General features: G+C 46.5%; 1 protein-coding gene and 1 long non-coding RNA gene across 5 annotated transcripts in view; one reads left to right on the top strand and one right to left on the bottom strand.

Annotated features, from left to right (window-relative positions):
• Positions 1 to 2,347, bottom strand: part of MAP4K4 (mitogen-activated protein kinase kinase kinase kinase 4) — a 216,567-nt gene extending 214,220 nt beyond the window's left edge. For all 4 annotated transcript variants that reach the window (XM_014600377.3, XM_006269720.4, XM_014600380.3 and 1 more), the window contains exons 1-2: positions 2,265 to 2,347; positions 1,806 to 1,871 (exon numbers count right to left, since the gene is read on the bottom strand). In XM_014600377.3, the coding sequence (XP_014455863.1) occupies positions 1,806 to 1,871; positions 2,265 to 2,321 (123 nt within the window). In that variant the 5' untranslated portion in view covers positions 2,322 to 2,347. The remainder of the gene's footprint in view (positions 1 to 1,805; positions 1,872 to 2,264) is intronic.
• Positions 2,348 to 2,599: 252 nt separating this feature from the next.
• Positions 2,600 to 14,273, top strand: LOC132247767 (uncharacterized). The gene is made up of 3 exons (XR_009459170.1): positions 2,600 to 2,688; positions 5,776 to 5,923; positions 11,833 to 14,273. It is a non-coding gene; the product is annotated as an uncharacterized LOC132247767 (long non-coding RNA).
• The last annotated feature ends 403 nt before the right edge of the window (positions 14,274 to 14,676 follow it).

The following is a 14,676-nucleotide window of genomic DNA, read 5'->3' as shown; positions in this document are numbered from 1 at the left end:
TGTGTAGGTTATGCAAGGAACTCAGGATCAGACCTTTGTTTCCATAAACCTTGCGTTCTTATCTTGGGAAAGTTTTGTTGCTTATGTCACCTTACACAGACAAAAAATGAACCTGTCCCCTATTGTAAGTTCACACTTGACAAAATATGATGCTGATGTCCAAGGAGTTTCTAACAAAGGTAGCATTATTTAATTTCTAAAATGTAGTACCAAAAATGAGGTCTTTCCAACACACCACTCTTAACTTACATGTAATCAAAACTTCTTATCCATTGTTTGATAAATATGTTGGCTAAGTTTGGGGTAGTGTGGAGAGGAGTTTAGTAGTTTTTCTAGGACTCTTCTACTGCACTTCAACAAAATGAAATTAAGAACTCCTATTGTCAGGCAGTTAACCCAACAAAGAATATTCTAATTAGTTCAAAGTCTTATCAGGTAAACCAACTAACAATATACCAGCTGCAATAATCAACAGGAGAGTTTAAAGTCAGGCATTCACACCCCACTTTTTCTTATAAAGAGGGTCCAGGTGATACAAGCTTTGCAGCAGAAAGATTACAGAAAACTAATTATTAAATGGATTACCCCGAGGGAAATGTCAGAGGTCAGCTTCTAATCAGCCTTTATACCTTACCCAGGCCTGTTGAGCCATATGGTTTTCCAGCCTTTTGCAAGCAGCAGCAGTCAAGATATTTGATTTCTACTTTTAAATGAGATTTGTCCATTATGGAGAGATAGTATGATCCTCTATCATTGACGCTGGAGCTTACTTTCTCAAAGAAAAACTAAATGCTTTTTGTTTGCAGAAGACGCACCAAAACGGCTTGCTTATATTATAGTTAGGGAGATGTATAGAATAGCAACTTACAACTGGGGAAAGGTTAAGCTCTGTAGTCTTATTTAAAAAAAAAAAAAACAGAACACAGAAAAGAATGCCCTCTTCCAATTTCCATTTTATTGGAATAAATGGGGATCATAGTTAATTAGTCATACTGGTAAGAGCTGCTCATTGCAAAGTCATGCAGTCTCAAAGTGCGTTTGTTCCCTGTACTGAACGTTAAAAAGTAGACCATAGCTTCACACCCACATGGGTTCTCTCCCTTCATTTTTTTTTCTTTATACACTCGTCTAACAGGTTATTCTAGGAATTCTGATTTTACTGTTTGCAGACAATGACCTTTTCCTGCTCTGCTGGTCCACTGTCACTGCTCCCAGACTCTTCCCCCGCCCCAATCACACACACCCTACAAGCAGCACCACTTAGCCTAGACTTAGCATCTAGAGCCACTTGGGCAGGGTTTTCAACCAGGAAACCAGGTGACAAGTTTCAAACAAGGCCAAACCCCTTTGTTTTAAGACAACACAAAAGCAAGACCTTCCTTCTCTCAGTTATTTTTTAATGGATTTGCAAGGAGCACATTCCCCTCCTCAGCTGGCCCCCAACGACTGCTTAGCCAGTTGCATTCTTGATCAGAAAGAAGAAGAAAAAAAAACTAAGGAAGATCTTAAATGGTTTGGGGAAAGGGTGGTTAAGACAGTCCTTTCTGTCCCTTTTTCTTAACCCCTGGAGGCTGTCCTTGGGAAAAGGCCACAGTGGGCAGGGAGCTGGCACAGTCGTCCTATAACATCGTCACCTTTTGTATCGCGCTTAACTTTTTGTGGGCAAACCAGGGTGGCCTGGCACGAGCTGGGCAAGCAACAAAGCAGAGAGAGTCCGTGGCGTGGGGAAGAGAGGAGAGAAACAAAACGAGACCAGGAAAAAAAAGAAAAGACAAAACAAAACAAAGCCAAGAGAAGACACCCACCTTATACACTTGCCCGTAGGTGCCATTGCCAACCACTTCCACCAGCTCAAAAATCCCAGCTGGGTCCTACACAGGGGTGGGGCGAGGGGAATGAAAAGGGGAGAGAAGTCAGGTATCTGTGTGGCAAAGCGGTGGCTGAGGGCAGAGCGCTGGGCAGGCGGGGGCGCTGGGGCCAGGGAGGATGTTGGCCGCGCAGCTGTTGCGCCCTGTCCCCCACCCCGCACATGCCAACACATGCAAACAAAGGAAAGCAGCCTGGAGACTCCCCCCACCGCCCCGCTGCCTCCCACCCTGCTCGGCACCAACCCGAGCTTGCCCCCCAGCCCAGTGCCTCCTGTAAGGTGGCACCCCCCCCCAAAAAAAACACCCTTGCAAAAAAAGCCTCCCCCCTCCAATGCGCGCGCAACCGCGCCCCGATAGCCGCGCAAAGGTGCGCAAATAGGCGCGCAAGGGGCTTACCCGCAGAGAGGACAGGTCGATGTCCACCAGACTTTTGGCCGGAGAATCGTTCGCCATTTTCCCCCCCTTCTTTCTTGCCAATTTTGTGCTTTTGTGCCCCGCTTCCTCCCCGCCCCACCAGCCCCGATCCGCGCTGCCCGAGCTGCTCCGCGCCCGCTTCACGCCAGCCGCGCGGGGCGGGAGCGGCAGCAGCAGCAGCAGCAGCAGGAGGAGGAGGAGGAGAGCCGGGCGGGGCGCGGGTCCGTCCGCCGGCAATGGGTGGGGGCTGCCGCCGCTGCTGGGGACCCCGATGCAGGTCCTGGGCGGGCGGCAACTTCACAGCATGGCGAGGGGCAGCCCCCGGCCCCACAGCCGCCCCGCGCTGCCCGCCTCCGCGGCTGCCGGGGCATGGAGGGCGGCGGTGGCAGCAGCCAGGCTACAGCGTGTGAGCGAGACAAAGATAAGCGGGGGAAGGAGGAGGGGGAGGTAGGAGGAGGGTGGGGGGGAGGAGGGAGCGGATCCCTTTCCGAGCCGAGAGCCGACAGCTCCCCCTTCCCTTCTCCGGCAGGAAAACCAGCGGAAACACCGAGGCACTGCCGGGTAACGCCGGGAGAGCAGGGGCGGGCGCAGGGCTCCGCCGGGCAGGGCCGGGCCGGGACAGCCCCGTGCGCTGGGTGTGGCGGGGAACAATAGGCGGCGGGGACCGCGCACTGCCCGGCCTGGCCAGGCGCTGCCGGCGGGAGAAGCGCTGGGTGCGCGCCTGAGCCCGCCCCTCATTGTTCCCCGAACAAAGGGCGCTCCGAGCCCTTGTGACGCGACGGGGGGCGGCTTTGTGTGCTTGCAGCTACGGGCGGTTTGTCCCCGCCGCTCTCCGCGCACCAACACCCCGGGCACCGGCCTCTCCTGCAAGCCCCTGAGCTATGTCTGCCGGCAGTTTCCCCGGCAGAGCCAGCCCTTGTGCCCCGCCGGAGAAGCAGAAGGTGGGCGCACGGTTGGTCCCAGGCTCAGACTCCGGCAGGGTGTCAGGTTTGCCACTGCCATTTTAGGCCCCGTTTGTTCCGTTGGCATTGGGGCATTCGGGTTTCCCACACCTCACCCCCTGACTCCGCTTGGATGAAAGGCACAAGGCGCATACAGGCATGAGCTGGGGCAGGATGGGCTTCTCAATGAAGTCCTTTGTCATGTGGATACAGAAAAGTTAACATTGATATATGTTATCAATGTTATATTGAGATATAGGCAGACAAGGTTCCTTGGGTGAATTTGATATCTTTTATTAGACCAACCTAAATGGTTGGAGAATAGTTATTAAGCAAGCTTTCGGGTTCAAAAACCCTTCATCAGGCTAAGGAAGCTGTTTGAGATATATACACACACACCACATACATACACACGCACATCTGTATATGTGTACACACACATCAATGTTAACTTTTCTGTACCTATATGTGTGTGTATATATATCTCAATATAACATTGATAACATACATCAATGTTAACTTTTGTGTGTGTGTGTGTGTGTATTATGACATTAAGTTTACTAAATGGAAATATCTAATAGAAACAAAGCAGTGGGGAATATAAAGCCAACCCACTGCTTTGTTTCTGTTAGATATTTCCATTTAGGAAACTTCATGTCATAATAATGATGTTAGATAGATAGATAAAGATTGATATCTATCTGTCTCTTTTATATAAATATCTCTGCCTCAACAAAAAATGCTGCCTATTGGCAAGAAGGTTGTGCTATGCTTCCTGAGGGAAGCCAGACTGTCCCATCTCTTCCACCTTAACCACATTATTACACAGGCTTTCTTTTATCTATTTAAGTTCATTATGATGTTATATTATGACGTTAAGTTTCCTAAATGGAAATATCCAATAGAAGCAAAGATGGGAGTTGGAGTAGATGACCTCCTGAAGTCCCTTCCACCCTAATTTTCTACAGTTCTATGATATTAAATCTGTTTAGCAGCAAGCTTTGTTTTAGGAAAGAAGGAAGAAAGGATCTTAAGTTTAGCAACGTATTCCATTTTTATCTGAAGCAGGACAAGAGACACAAGCAAAGTTAGGCCTGGATTGTGCAACTGCTTTGGCTGGATGGGATCCTGAAAGTATACAAAGACCTACTGACTTCAGTAGGACTTCAGTGAAAAAATCTGCTTGGCTGCAGGGATACAATCACAAGATCAGAATATCTGAATATCTTGCAAAGGATACAGATATATTTCCACAGAGGTTTCTTGATGACAGCTTAATTTACATTATGCTTGCTGATTTTTTGTGTTTGTATGTCCTAATGCTACAAGGATTTACATTCTATCAGGGTGCTACAGACTCTTGCTTAAAGTTAAATGTGTACAGAAAAGACTTGTCAGGATCAAGACAGACAAGGTTCTTTGGGTAGATCTTATATCTTTTATTAGACCAGCTCAAATAGTTGGAAAAAAATCTTCCTTGCAAGCTTTCGGGTATAAATACCCTTCATCAGACTGAGGAAGCATCTGCAGTTGACCCAAAGAACCTTGTCTGCCTATGTCCTTAAACCAACACGGCTACAACCTATATACCCCACTTCTCAGGATCAAGGCCTTAGTCCTTATAGCCAAAAGCCAAGCATTATTTTCTATGTCAAAAACACCTAACACATTGGTGGTACTAAAAAATAAAATTTAAATAATGCAACTGAAAAGTTGGTACAGCAAGACCAAACATACCTTCTCACTACCATAGCCACAACTGGAATTTACCATTGTAGTCCTTGCTTGGTTCTAGAAGATTACATTTAATTTAAGGTTTGGTTTATGTTTGGTTTACCATTCTGTTCAGTACTAGAATATTGGTAGAAAAGCAAAAATAAGGTCATGGGCCCCTGAAAACTGAGAATGTCCCAGCCAACCCATCACTTTAGAAAAAAAAATCAGTGTTTGATCCAAGTTCTTGTAAACCTATGAAAGCACCAGGAGGCCTTCCAAAAAGACCCCAGCATGAAGCATCTCATATATCACACTATTCTACTTCATCACACTATTCAGACTTCTCCCTACCTCCCCACAACAAGGGGTGGTGAAGTGTGGAATCAGAAAAAATATATGCCTTAAACTTTGATTATTTTAGTTATAAGATGACATAACTGCTTTGTGTAGAATTGCTGGCTCTGTACAGTAGAACAGATAAGGGCAAGTGTTTGTTCTTTGTAACTCTTCTGCAACTGCTTCGCTCACCACGGCCTTGAAGGTAGAAAAAAAAAGTAAGTACAAAGTAGATTTCCAGGTGCAAGAAGGAGGTTTGTGAACTAACCCTACTTCCCCCATAATTCCCATCCTGATTACAGCAAAGAAATAATGAAGTAATATTATAGCCGCTTTTCATGCTAATTTCACTATATGATCACGTGAGTTGTAAGCAACTGTTAAAAAGTATATAAGCCTCCTGATTTTGCTCTTGGGGGGGGGGGACCCCTTCCAAGTGCTTGGGAAATCCATGTCACTTTGGAACTCCCCCTACAGCTGTAGTTTCTTTTGAATAAAAGCTTCTGCTGACCTGACCCAAAAGTACTCTGTGTGTGTTTCCACGACAATTCCTGGTGCCGTGACTCGGATCCAGAACACAGGCTGAGGAAGGAGGACCGCAGGCTACCCCCCCACCCCCCCCGAACCCTGAGGCACCAAACTTGAGAGGTAAGAGACCTAATTCAAAATCTCTATTGGGGTTTCGGAGGAGGACTGCCTGTAGGCTCCCAACTTGGCCGTGGTAACTGGATCTGAACCTTGTTAAAACAGGTCAGTCTGAACCTTACTGCCGGCTAAAATTTTCTGTCTGGTAAAGGATCCCATTTTGTGTCTGGTAACGTACGTTTTAGGGAGAAACTGTTTGAGGCACCTTCATCCAACAGCACATCGGGCTTGTAGTTAATTAACTAAGGCGGTGTGGGTTAGGAGGTCTGGCTGACTGAATAAATGTGCATGTGTGTGTGTATTTAGAAATATGAGCCACTGACCAGGACTGAGACTACGGTTGGGCTCAGCCGCCCCAATTCTGCCTGACAGGGCAGTTTTGAAAGCAAGGGGGCCCAACTGGAACCTCGTGACCCAGTGGACAGGGCTTATTGAATGAATGTGTGTGTGTATTTAGAAATATGAGCCACTGACCAGGACTGAGACTACGGTTGGGTTCAGCCGCCCCAATTCTGCCTGACAGGGCAGTTTTGAAAGCAAGGGGACCCAACTGGAACCTCGTGACCCAGTGGACAGGGCGTCTGAGTGATTTTGTCTTTTCCAAACCCCTCGTCCCAGTAGCTTCTGCCGAAAGCAGGAGTGAAAGGATCCCTCTAGTGTTTCCCTCCCCATTTCCATTTTATGAGCCGGTGTCGGGTCAGAAGCCTTTTGTCTGGGCAGTGAAAAACTGCGGGGCAAGGCACTGAGCGGCCCGGACATCCTAAATAAGCCTCTCCTACGTCTCCCTGTGTGACTGAAAATGGGAACAAGTCAGTCTAAACAGGTTCCTGTCCCCCCTAAGGGGACTCCGGCGTACTTTATGTACACACACTATTCTCCCGAGACTTGCAAGTACCTGGATAAGTGGAACTGGTATACTAGGGATGATCCTGTGAAACATTTTCCACAGGAAGGAACATTTGATTAGGATAAAATAGTGCACTTGAGAGGGGCGTTAGAGTCCCGTGGATCCAAAACACCACAAAACCAGTGGGACGCGTTCTTTTATTGGTATGATGAAATGTCCAAAAGGCGGACAGAATCTCAAACTAGGAGCCTAAAAGACTCAAGAAAAATTAAAACAGCAGTTAAAAGCTGTTCGGGAGAAATTGGCTGCTCTCCCAAATTACACGCTGGCCACCGCTCCGATGTATCCAGCATTGCCCGGGGCGCCCCCACCACCGGAGCCAGCAGAGGATATCCTTGACCTTTGTTCGAACCCTGCTCTCCTGGGACTCCCACATCAGCAACAACCGGTTCAACATCAGGCTGCAGCCCAGGCTAGTGACCCATTAGCTGAAGCTCCTTCAGTAAATCCATCCACGGAGCTTAATAGTCCGGACTCATCCACCATATCTGCCACTCAATCATCACCAGTGTGGCAATTTACTCCTGGGTCACAACCCACCACAGGTGTATTTAGAAGAATGGGAATAGGCATGGAAAGATCTCCCATCAATCTGAGATCCCGAACTGCACAAGTTTACCCCCTAAGACAAATGCCAGGCATTGGCACTGATGGACAAAATGTAGTAACTTTGCATGCACCCTGGACTCCAGGTGATCTCTACAATTTAACTCAAAAGTTCCCAAAAATCAGGGAAGACCCAGAAAAATTTCAGGAAGAATTGCAGACTGTTATAAATTGTTATAATCCAACACGGGCTGACATTAATCAGCTCATGCAATCCATTTTGCCCAAGGAAACTATGCTACGTCTGTACGCTGCCTGTACTTGGCCAGATCAAAACCCAGGGATTGGCCAAGACTTTATTGACAAGAGAAATGCTTTGGTTCAGGCAGTTCTCACAATTTGCCCAAAAAAGGCAGACTGGACCAAAATAAATACCTGTAAACAAAACAAAAATGAACACCCCAGTGACTATTTAGAACGCCTCAAACAGGCATTTGAACGATACTCAGGAATGGATAACCCAGTCGGAAATGCTAAACAAGCAATAGTGGCAGCATTCGTCCAGGGACTTAACCCTAAAATTGCTGAGAAAATTCAAACAGTAATTATTGGCTGGGAAACTAAAGATTTGACCGAAGTCCTTGCTGCGGCTAACCATTTTCATAACAAATTGGAACAGTCTAAAGACAGTGCCGAGTTTAAGTTAATGGCCTTACAGATTTCTCAGTTGCAGGGTCCAGGTAGAGGAAGGGGATGAGGACGGGGAAGGGGAGGCCCGGGTAGATTCAGGGGAAGAGATAGATCCTTGAGCCCACAAAACCCAGGCTATGGGAACCAATGTCATTATTGCAAGCAAGAAGTACATTGGAAATCAGAATGCCCCAACCGCCCCGGCCAAGGACCCAGACCCCAGCCCCCACCTCCACTTCCTGTCAATTTTCCCAGTGTTGAATAGGACAGCCTGAGGGACAGTGACATCATTGCTCCTTTGCTTGCTACTGACCAATCTGGTCCGTTTGTTGAATGCCTTATTTCTGGTAAACCTGTCTCCTGTCTTGTCGACACCGGAGCGTCCCGCTCCACGCTAAAGGCTGCTGAGTTTCCTTTTCTACCTTATTCTCCTGAAACTGTAAATGCTGTCGGTATAGGCAGACAACCTATCCCACATCCCGTCTCTGAACCTGTCTCCATCTCTATTGGCCCTTTGTCTGAAAATCATGCCTTTCTTCTTAGCCCCTGTGCACCTGTCAACCTTCTTGGTAAGGATTTGCTGTGTAAACTGGGATGCGTGATTTATTGTAGCCCAGATGGTGTTTACCTTGAGGTACCGGAACATAGGGAAACCAAGCTTGTGGCTTTGCTAACCCAGGAGTACTCTGATCCTGACACTTCCTACTTGCAAGAGGAACTGTTGGCACGAGTACCTCCACAGCTGTGGTCCACCCATGCGAATGAAGTGGGGCACATGCTGAGTGCTGAACCAGTGCGTATCATCCTGAACCCTGCCAAGCCACTTCCTCGTGTCCCACAGTACCCCATGTCAAAGGAAGCTGAGGAAGGGATCAAGCCTGTCGTTTCCTCACTCCTTGAGCAAGGGATTATTGTCCCAATACGCTCCCCTTGCAACACACCTATCCTACCTGTCAAAAAACCTGGTAAAGATACGTATCGCTTTGTGCAAGATCTTCAAGCTGTAAATGCCGCTGTTTTACCCGCTTTCCCCGTGGTCCCTAACCCTGCCACTATTCTTTCCTGTATCCCTTCAGATGCTACATATTTCACAGTAGTGGATCTTTGTTCTGCTTTTTTCTCTATCCCCGTTCATAAGGATAGCCAGTATCTGTTTGCATTTACTTATCAGGGATTTCAATATACCTGGACAAGACTCCCTCAGGGATATACAGAGTCCCCAACCCTGTTTTCCCAGATCCTAAAAAAAGATTTGGATCCTATCATGTTCAAAGGGGGGGTCCACCCTTGTTCAGTATGTTGATGATCTATTGTTAGCCTCACCCACTTTAGAGGCCTGTGAGCAAGATACTTTGACACTCCTCACAGCTTTAGCTCAGAAAGGCCACAAGGCCTCAAAATCTAAATTGCAGCTCTGCAAGTCTAAGGTACATTATTTAGGGCATGATATCTCAGCAGGAGAACGACACCTTTCCCCTAGTAGAGTTGAAGCTATCCTCAACATTCCCAAACCTATGACTAAAAAACAGATGAGGGGATTCTTAGGTGCAACGGGTTATTGTAGACAGTGGATCCTGGGTTATGCTGCTTTCGCAAAACCCTTGCAAGCATTCACTCATGATACCACCCCAGAACCCCTCCCTTGGACTCCTGAAGCCGAACAAGCATTTGTGGCCCTTAAGCAAGCCCTCACTCTTGCTCCCGCTCTTGGACTTCCTAATTATAAGAAACCCTTTACCTTGTTTTGTCATGAACGGGAAGGAATCGCTTTAGGAGTACTCACTCAGCTGCATGGTGAAAAGCATCGCCCAATTGCATATTACAGCTCTGCCCTTGATCCCGTAGCTGCGAGACTTCCTCCTTGCCTCCGTTCAGTTGCAGCTGCTGCCTTGTTGGTTGAAAAGGCAGATTCTCTAGTTTTGGGACACTCTTTAACCGTTGCAGTTCCACATGCTGTGATGGCCCTTCTGCTCAAGGGCAAAACTCAGCACATTTCCAATTCCCGTCTTACTAAATATGAGAAACTTCTACTGTCAGCTGCAAATGTAACCTTAAATCGCTGTTCAATTCTGAATCCTGCGTCACTTCTGCCTATTGCCTCTGATGGTGAGCCTCATGATTGCCTGTCTATCACAACTCAATTGTTAACCCCTCGAACTGACCTCAAGGACATTCCTATCCCGAACTCTGACCTTGTTTTGTTTGTTGATGGTTCCTGTCTTAGAAATGATGCAGGCAAATTAGTTGCGGGATATGCAGTATGCACTCAGTATGCTGTTTTGGAAGCCTATTCTTTACCCCAAGCTCGTTCTGCTCAAGTTGCTGAACTCATTGCTTTAACACATGCTTGCATTCTTGCAAAAAATCAAACCACAACCATTTATACTGACTCTAAGTATGCTTTTGGTGTTGTTCATGATTTTGGACAAATCTGGAAACAAAGAGGGTTCCTCACTTCATCAGGGACCCAAATCAGTCATGGTTGTTATGTAAAAGCGCTCTTAGAAGCTGTTCAATTGCCTCTTGCTATTGCTATTGTTAAATGTAAAGCTCATGAGAAACCCTTTGATGATGTCACACAAGGAAATGATCTGGCAGATCGTTCTGCCAGAAATGCGGCCCTTTCTGGCCCACAGGCTCCTAACTCTGTTTTTGTTTGTTTTTCAGCAGACCAGTCTCCTTTGGCTAGCCTTTCAAGTCTGGCCCTTCTTCAAAATCAGGCCCCAAAAAAGGAAATAAATGACTGGCTGCGTGCAGGATGTTCACTGCACCCCGACTCTCTCTGGCGCTCCCCGGACGGCTGCCTGGTGGCGCCTAGAGAGCTTTTGCCACATCTTGCTCGTTTAACCCACTCTGTGGCCCATACGAGCAAAGGAGGAATGATTGCTACAGTACAAAGAAATTGGTTTGCCCCAAATTTTCCTTCCATGGCACAACAGTACTGTAGCTCCTGTCCCATCTGCTTAGCTCACAACATTGGGCAACGGGTAAAAACGACACCCGCAGCCCATCCCCCTCCATGGGGACCGTTTGTAAATCTGCAAATTGATTTTGTGCAGCTACCTAAGTGCTGTTCTTATGAATACATTCTTGTTGTTATTGATGTGTTCTCTGGATGGGTGGAAGCCTACCCATGCGTACGTGCTGATTCCATCACTGTAGCAAAGAAATTGCTCAAAGAATTCATCCCTAGATTTGGATTGCCCCTCACAATAGATAGTGACCGCAGCACCCATTTCACAGGACAGATAGTAAAAAACATCTGCCAAGCACTCAACATACAGCAACACCTACACTGTAGTTATCATCCACAATCAAGTGGTGCTGTAGAACGTAAAAACTCTGATTTAAAAACGTGCATTTCAAAGATTTGTGCTGAAACAGGCCTCAAATGGCCTGATGCGCTGCCCATTGCTCTTATGCACATTAGAAACACTGTTAACAGAAAACATGGCCTAACCCCTTATGAAATACTCATGGCACGACCCATGAGGATGCCAGCTACACCACCTGTTGCCCCTCACCAAACAGACCTACAATTAACTGATGAAACTACTAAATTATTGCAAGGCATTAATGAAGTATGCCAGGTCTGTTCATTCACAGGTCCAAGAAGCCTTACCTCAACCACCGGATGTTCCCTGTCACAACCTCGAACCAGGGGATTGGATCTACGTAAAGGTCTATCAACGGAAAAACGCACTTCAACCCAGATGGAAAGGACCTTTCCAGGTACTTCTGACCACTAATTCTGCTGTTCATTGCCAAGGTCACCAAACGTGGACTCATGCCTCGCACTGCAAGAAGGTATCACCTCCATTGGACCCCGAAGCAGCTGTATTCCAACCAAGGTTGGGATCTTTCCCTGAGGCCAAGGACAAAGACCCTCAGGACCTCACTCAGGCAAGTGAGGAGCATCAGGGTGCAAGTGCTAATAACCTCTCCCCTGCACCCAACACCTCAGCCCAGCCGGATTCATCAGTTGAAGAACGAAGATATCATCTTCGGCCTCGAAGAAAGTGAATGCTCCCATTCGGAAGATCACCACCTCGATCAAGACCAAGAGCCGACATTATCAGTCCTTTAGGTAACTTGAGCCCAGAGGACGAAGAAAGACTTTGGCTGCCATCCTGGGTTTGGCTGGTAGTATTCTTTTTCTTACTGGTGCTGGTTATGTTTGTTGTTAAGATTCTTTGTCCCTCCTGTATCTAAAAATGGCACTGATATCCTTATATATCACACTTGGGTATCTCAGTATCACCCAAGGGGGGTGGGAGAAAAATTTGTATTTGCAGATCTCCCATGCGGTGGCTCAAGCTGGAAATAAAAGTGACTGCTGGATATGCTCTCACAGCCCAGCACACCTACACCAAGGAATCCCAATGATCGGAGTACCAATATCCCTCCAGCAATGGGGAACAATAAACGGCGGCTTCGTTAGACTCTACTCATTAGCTGCCCATCGGTCCGCTCCTAAAGAATGGAGGGCTGCCCCTGCTAACTGGATAATCTCCCCAAGAGTAGAGGCGCCTTTCTGTTACAGATCCAACAACACCGGAGCTTATAATAAAGCCACACCTGTAGGACACTACCCTCATTGCCTAACTACTCTAGATTATAGCCCTAGTAGCACCAGTGGAATCCTGTTGGGTAACGTACCCTCTCTCAATTGTACAGGATTCATGGTCTACAACTTTTCTAAGGAACCTCATGTTGCTCTCATTGCAAACAGATCGGAATTTTACATTCACTCCAATTTTACTTCTTGTAATATATCTCGGTCCAGCAGGATAGCAGCTGAACGTGGACCGTCCTATACGATGCATATCAATCGAAAGTGCCGGATAGGGCACAACAACTGTCGAGATTTGAGTACCCTTTCTGCCCCAGGCCTTTACTGGCTCTGCGGAAACAGGGCTCATAAAATCTTGCCCTAGAATTGGGTGGGGGCATGCACTCTTGGACGTGTTATCCCTGGTTTCGAAATGCATAGTGCAATATATCTGGAACAAGTAAAAAATTTCAACCATCACATGAAAAGGGCGGTTAACCCCTTAGCTACCAGAAACACAGGGTTCCATCGATTTGTGAGAACCTTCATACCGTGGCTTTGAGTAAGAGAATTGGAACTAGCCATAATTAACATTTCAGCCACAATGGAAGCTATGGGAAATGCCACTGCAGATGCAATTCAGGCTCTGCAAAAAGAGATCTCCCAGATCTCACAAGTAACTATACAACACCGCATAGCCCTAGATTACCTATTGGTATCCCAGGGAGGAGTATGTGCCTTAGTAAACTCCACCTGTTGTGTCTATGTCAATCAGGACATGCGAATCGAAACTGACATTCGCAAAATCCGAAATCAGTTAAGGGTCCTACATCAAGTGGCCTCAGAAAATACTGACTGGGGTCTAGAAGAAATGTGGTCTTGGCTAACCTCCTGGCTCCCAGATTTCGGGGCCCTTGGCAAGAAAATCCTGTATGGAATATTGTTTGTCTTGATAGTTCTGATAATGTTCTATGTCTTAATGCAACTGATCCTCTGCTGCGTGAAAGCCAGCAGGGGAAGCTTTAGCAAGGCAAGAAAACCCATGGCAGAGTCTAGAATAATGGTGTTACAAAAGTGTGAGCAGATTGAAAGAAAACATGAAAGGCTGCATGATGAAATAGAGGGGCTCATGAGAATGGAAATTTAAGGCTAAAGTGAGACTAAATAGTCTCAAAGGGGGGGGGGCTGTGGAATCAGAAAAAATATATGCCTTAAACTTTGATTATTTTAGTTATAAGATGACATAAGTGCTTTGTGTAGAATTGCTGGCTCTGTACAGTAGAACAGATAAGGGCAAGTGTTTGTTCTTTGTAACTCTTCTGCAACTGCTTCGCTCACCGCGGCCTTGAAGGTAGAAAAAAAAAGTATGTACAAAGTAGATTGCCAGGTGCAAGAAGGAGGTTTGTGAACTAACCCTACCTCCCCCATAATTCCCATCCTGATTACAGCAAAGAAATAATGAAGTAATATTATAGCCGCTTTTCATGCTAATTTCACTATATGATCACGTGAGTTGTAAGCGACTGTTAAAAAGTATATAAGCCTCCTGATTTTGCTCTTGGGGGGGGACCCCTTCCAAGTGCTTGGGAAATCCATGTCACTTTGGAACTCCCCCTACAGCTGTAGTTTCTTTTGAATAAAAGCTTCTGCTGACCTGACCCAAAAGTACTCTGTGTGTGTTTCCACGACAGAAGAAAGCTCAGGTGTTGCTTTTGGTGAAGAAGCAACATTTTCCTCTCCTGTCAAAAAACTCTCTGGGCACACCTATCTGGCCTGCACCAAATCTAGCCTCTCAGTGCCTGCTTCCACAGGTTTTCTTACTGTAAATCTATGCTTGAAAGGCCAAATCCTACTCTCTTCCAGTAAAAAAATGAGAAGGTGGTGGGCAACCCCCTTTTGACATGTGGTTTCAGTGTGCTAAGCTATAAAACAAAGGTCTCTGATAAAGTTGACTGATTGACTAATATGTTACTTTAAAATAACAAAGAGAAAAGTTCTCTCTCACTCCTAAACTACTTTGGGAAGGACCTCATTCCCACTGAATTAAATGCTATTTACTTC

The sequence above is a fragment of the Alligator mississippiensis genome, chromosome 1 (assembly GCF_030867095.1).
Source record: "Alligator mississippiensis isolate rAllMis1 chromosome 1, rAllMis1, whole genome shotgun sequence".
In the NCBI taxonomy this organism is placed as follows: domain Eukaryota; kingdom Metazoa; phylum Chordata; order Crocodylia; family Alligatoridae; genus Alligator; species Alligator mississippiensis.
The sequence above is the reverse complement of the archived record's forward strand: the minus strand, read 5'-3'. Positions and strand labels throughout refer to the sequence as shown.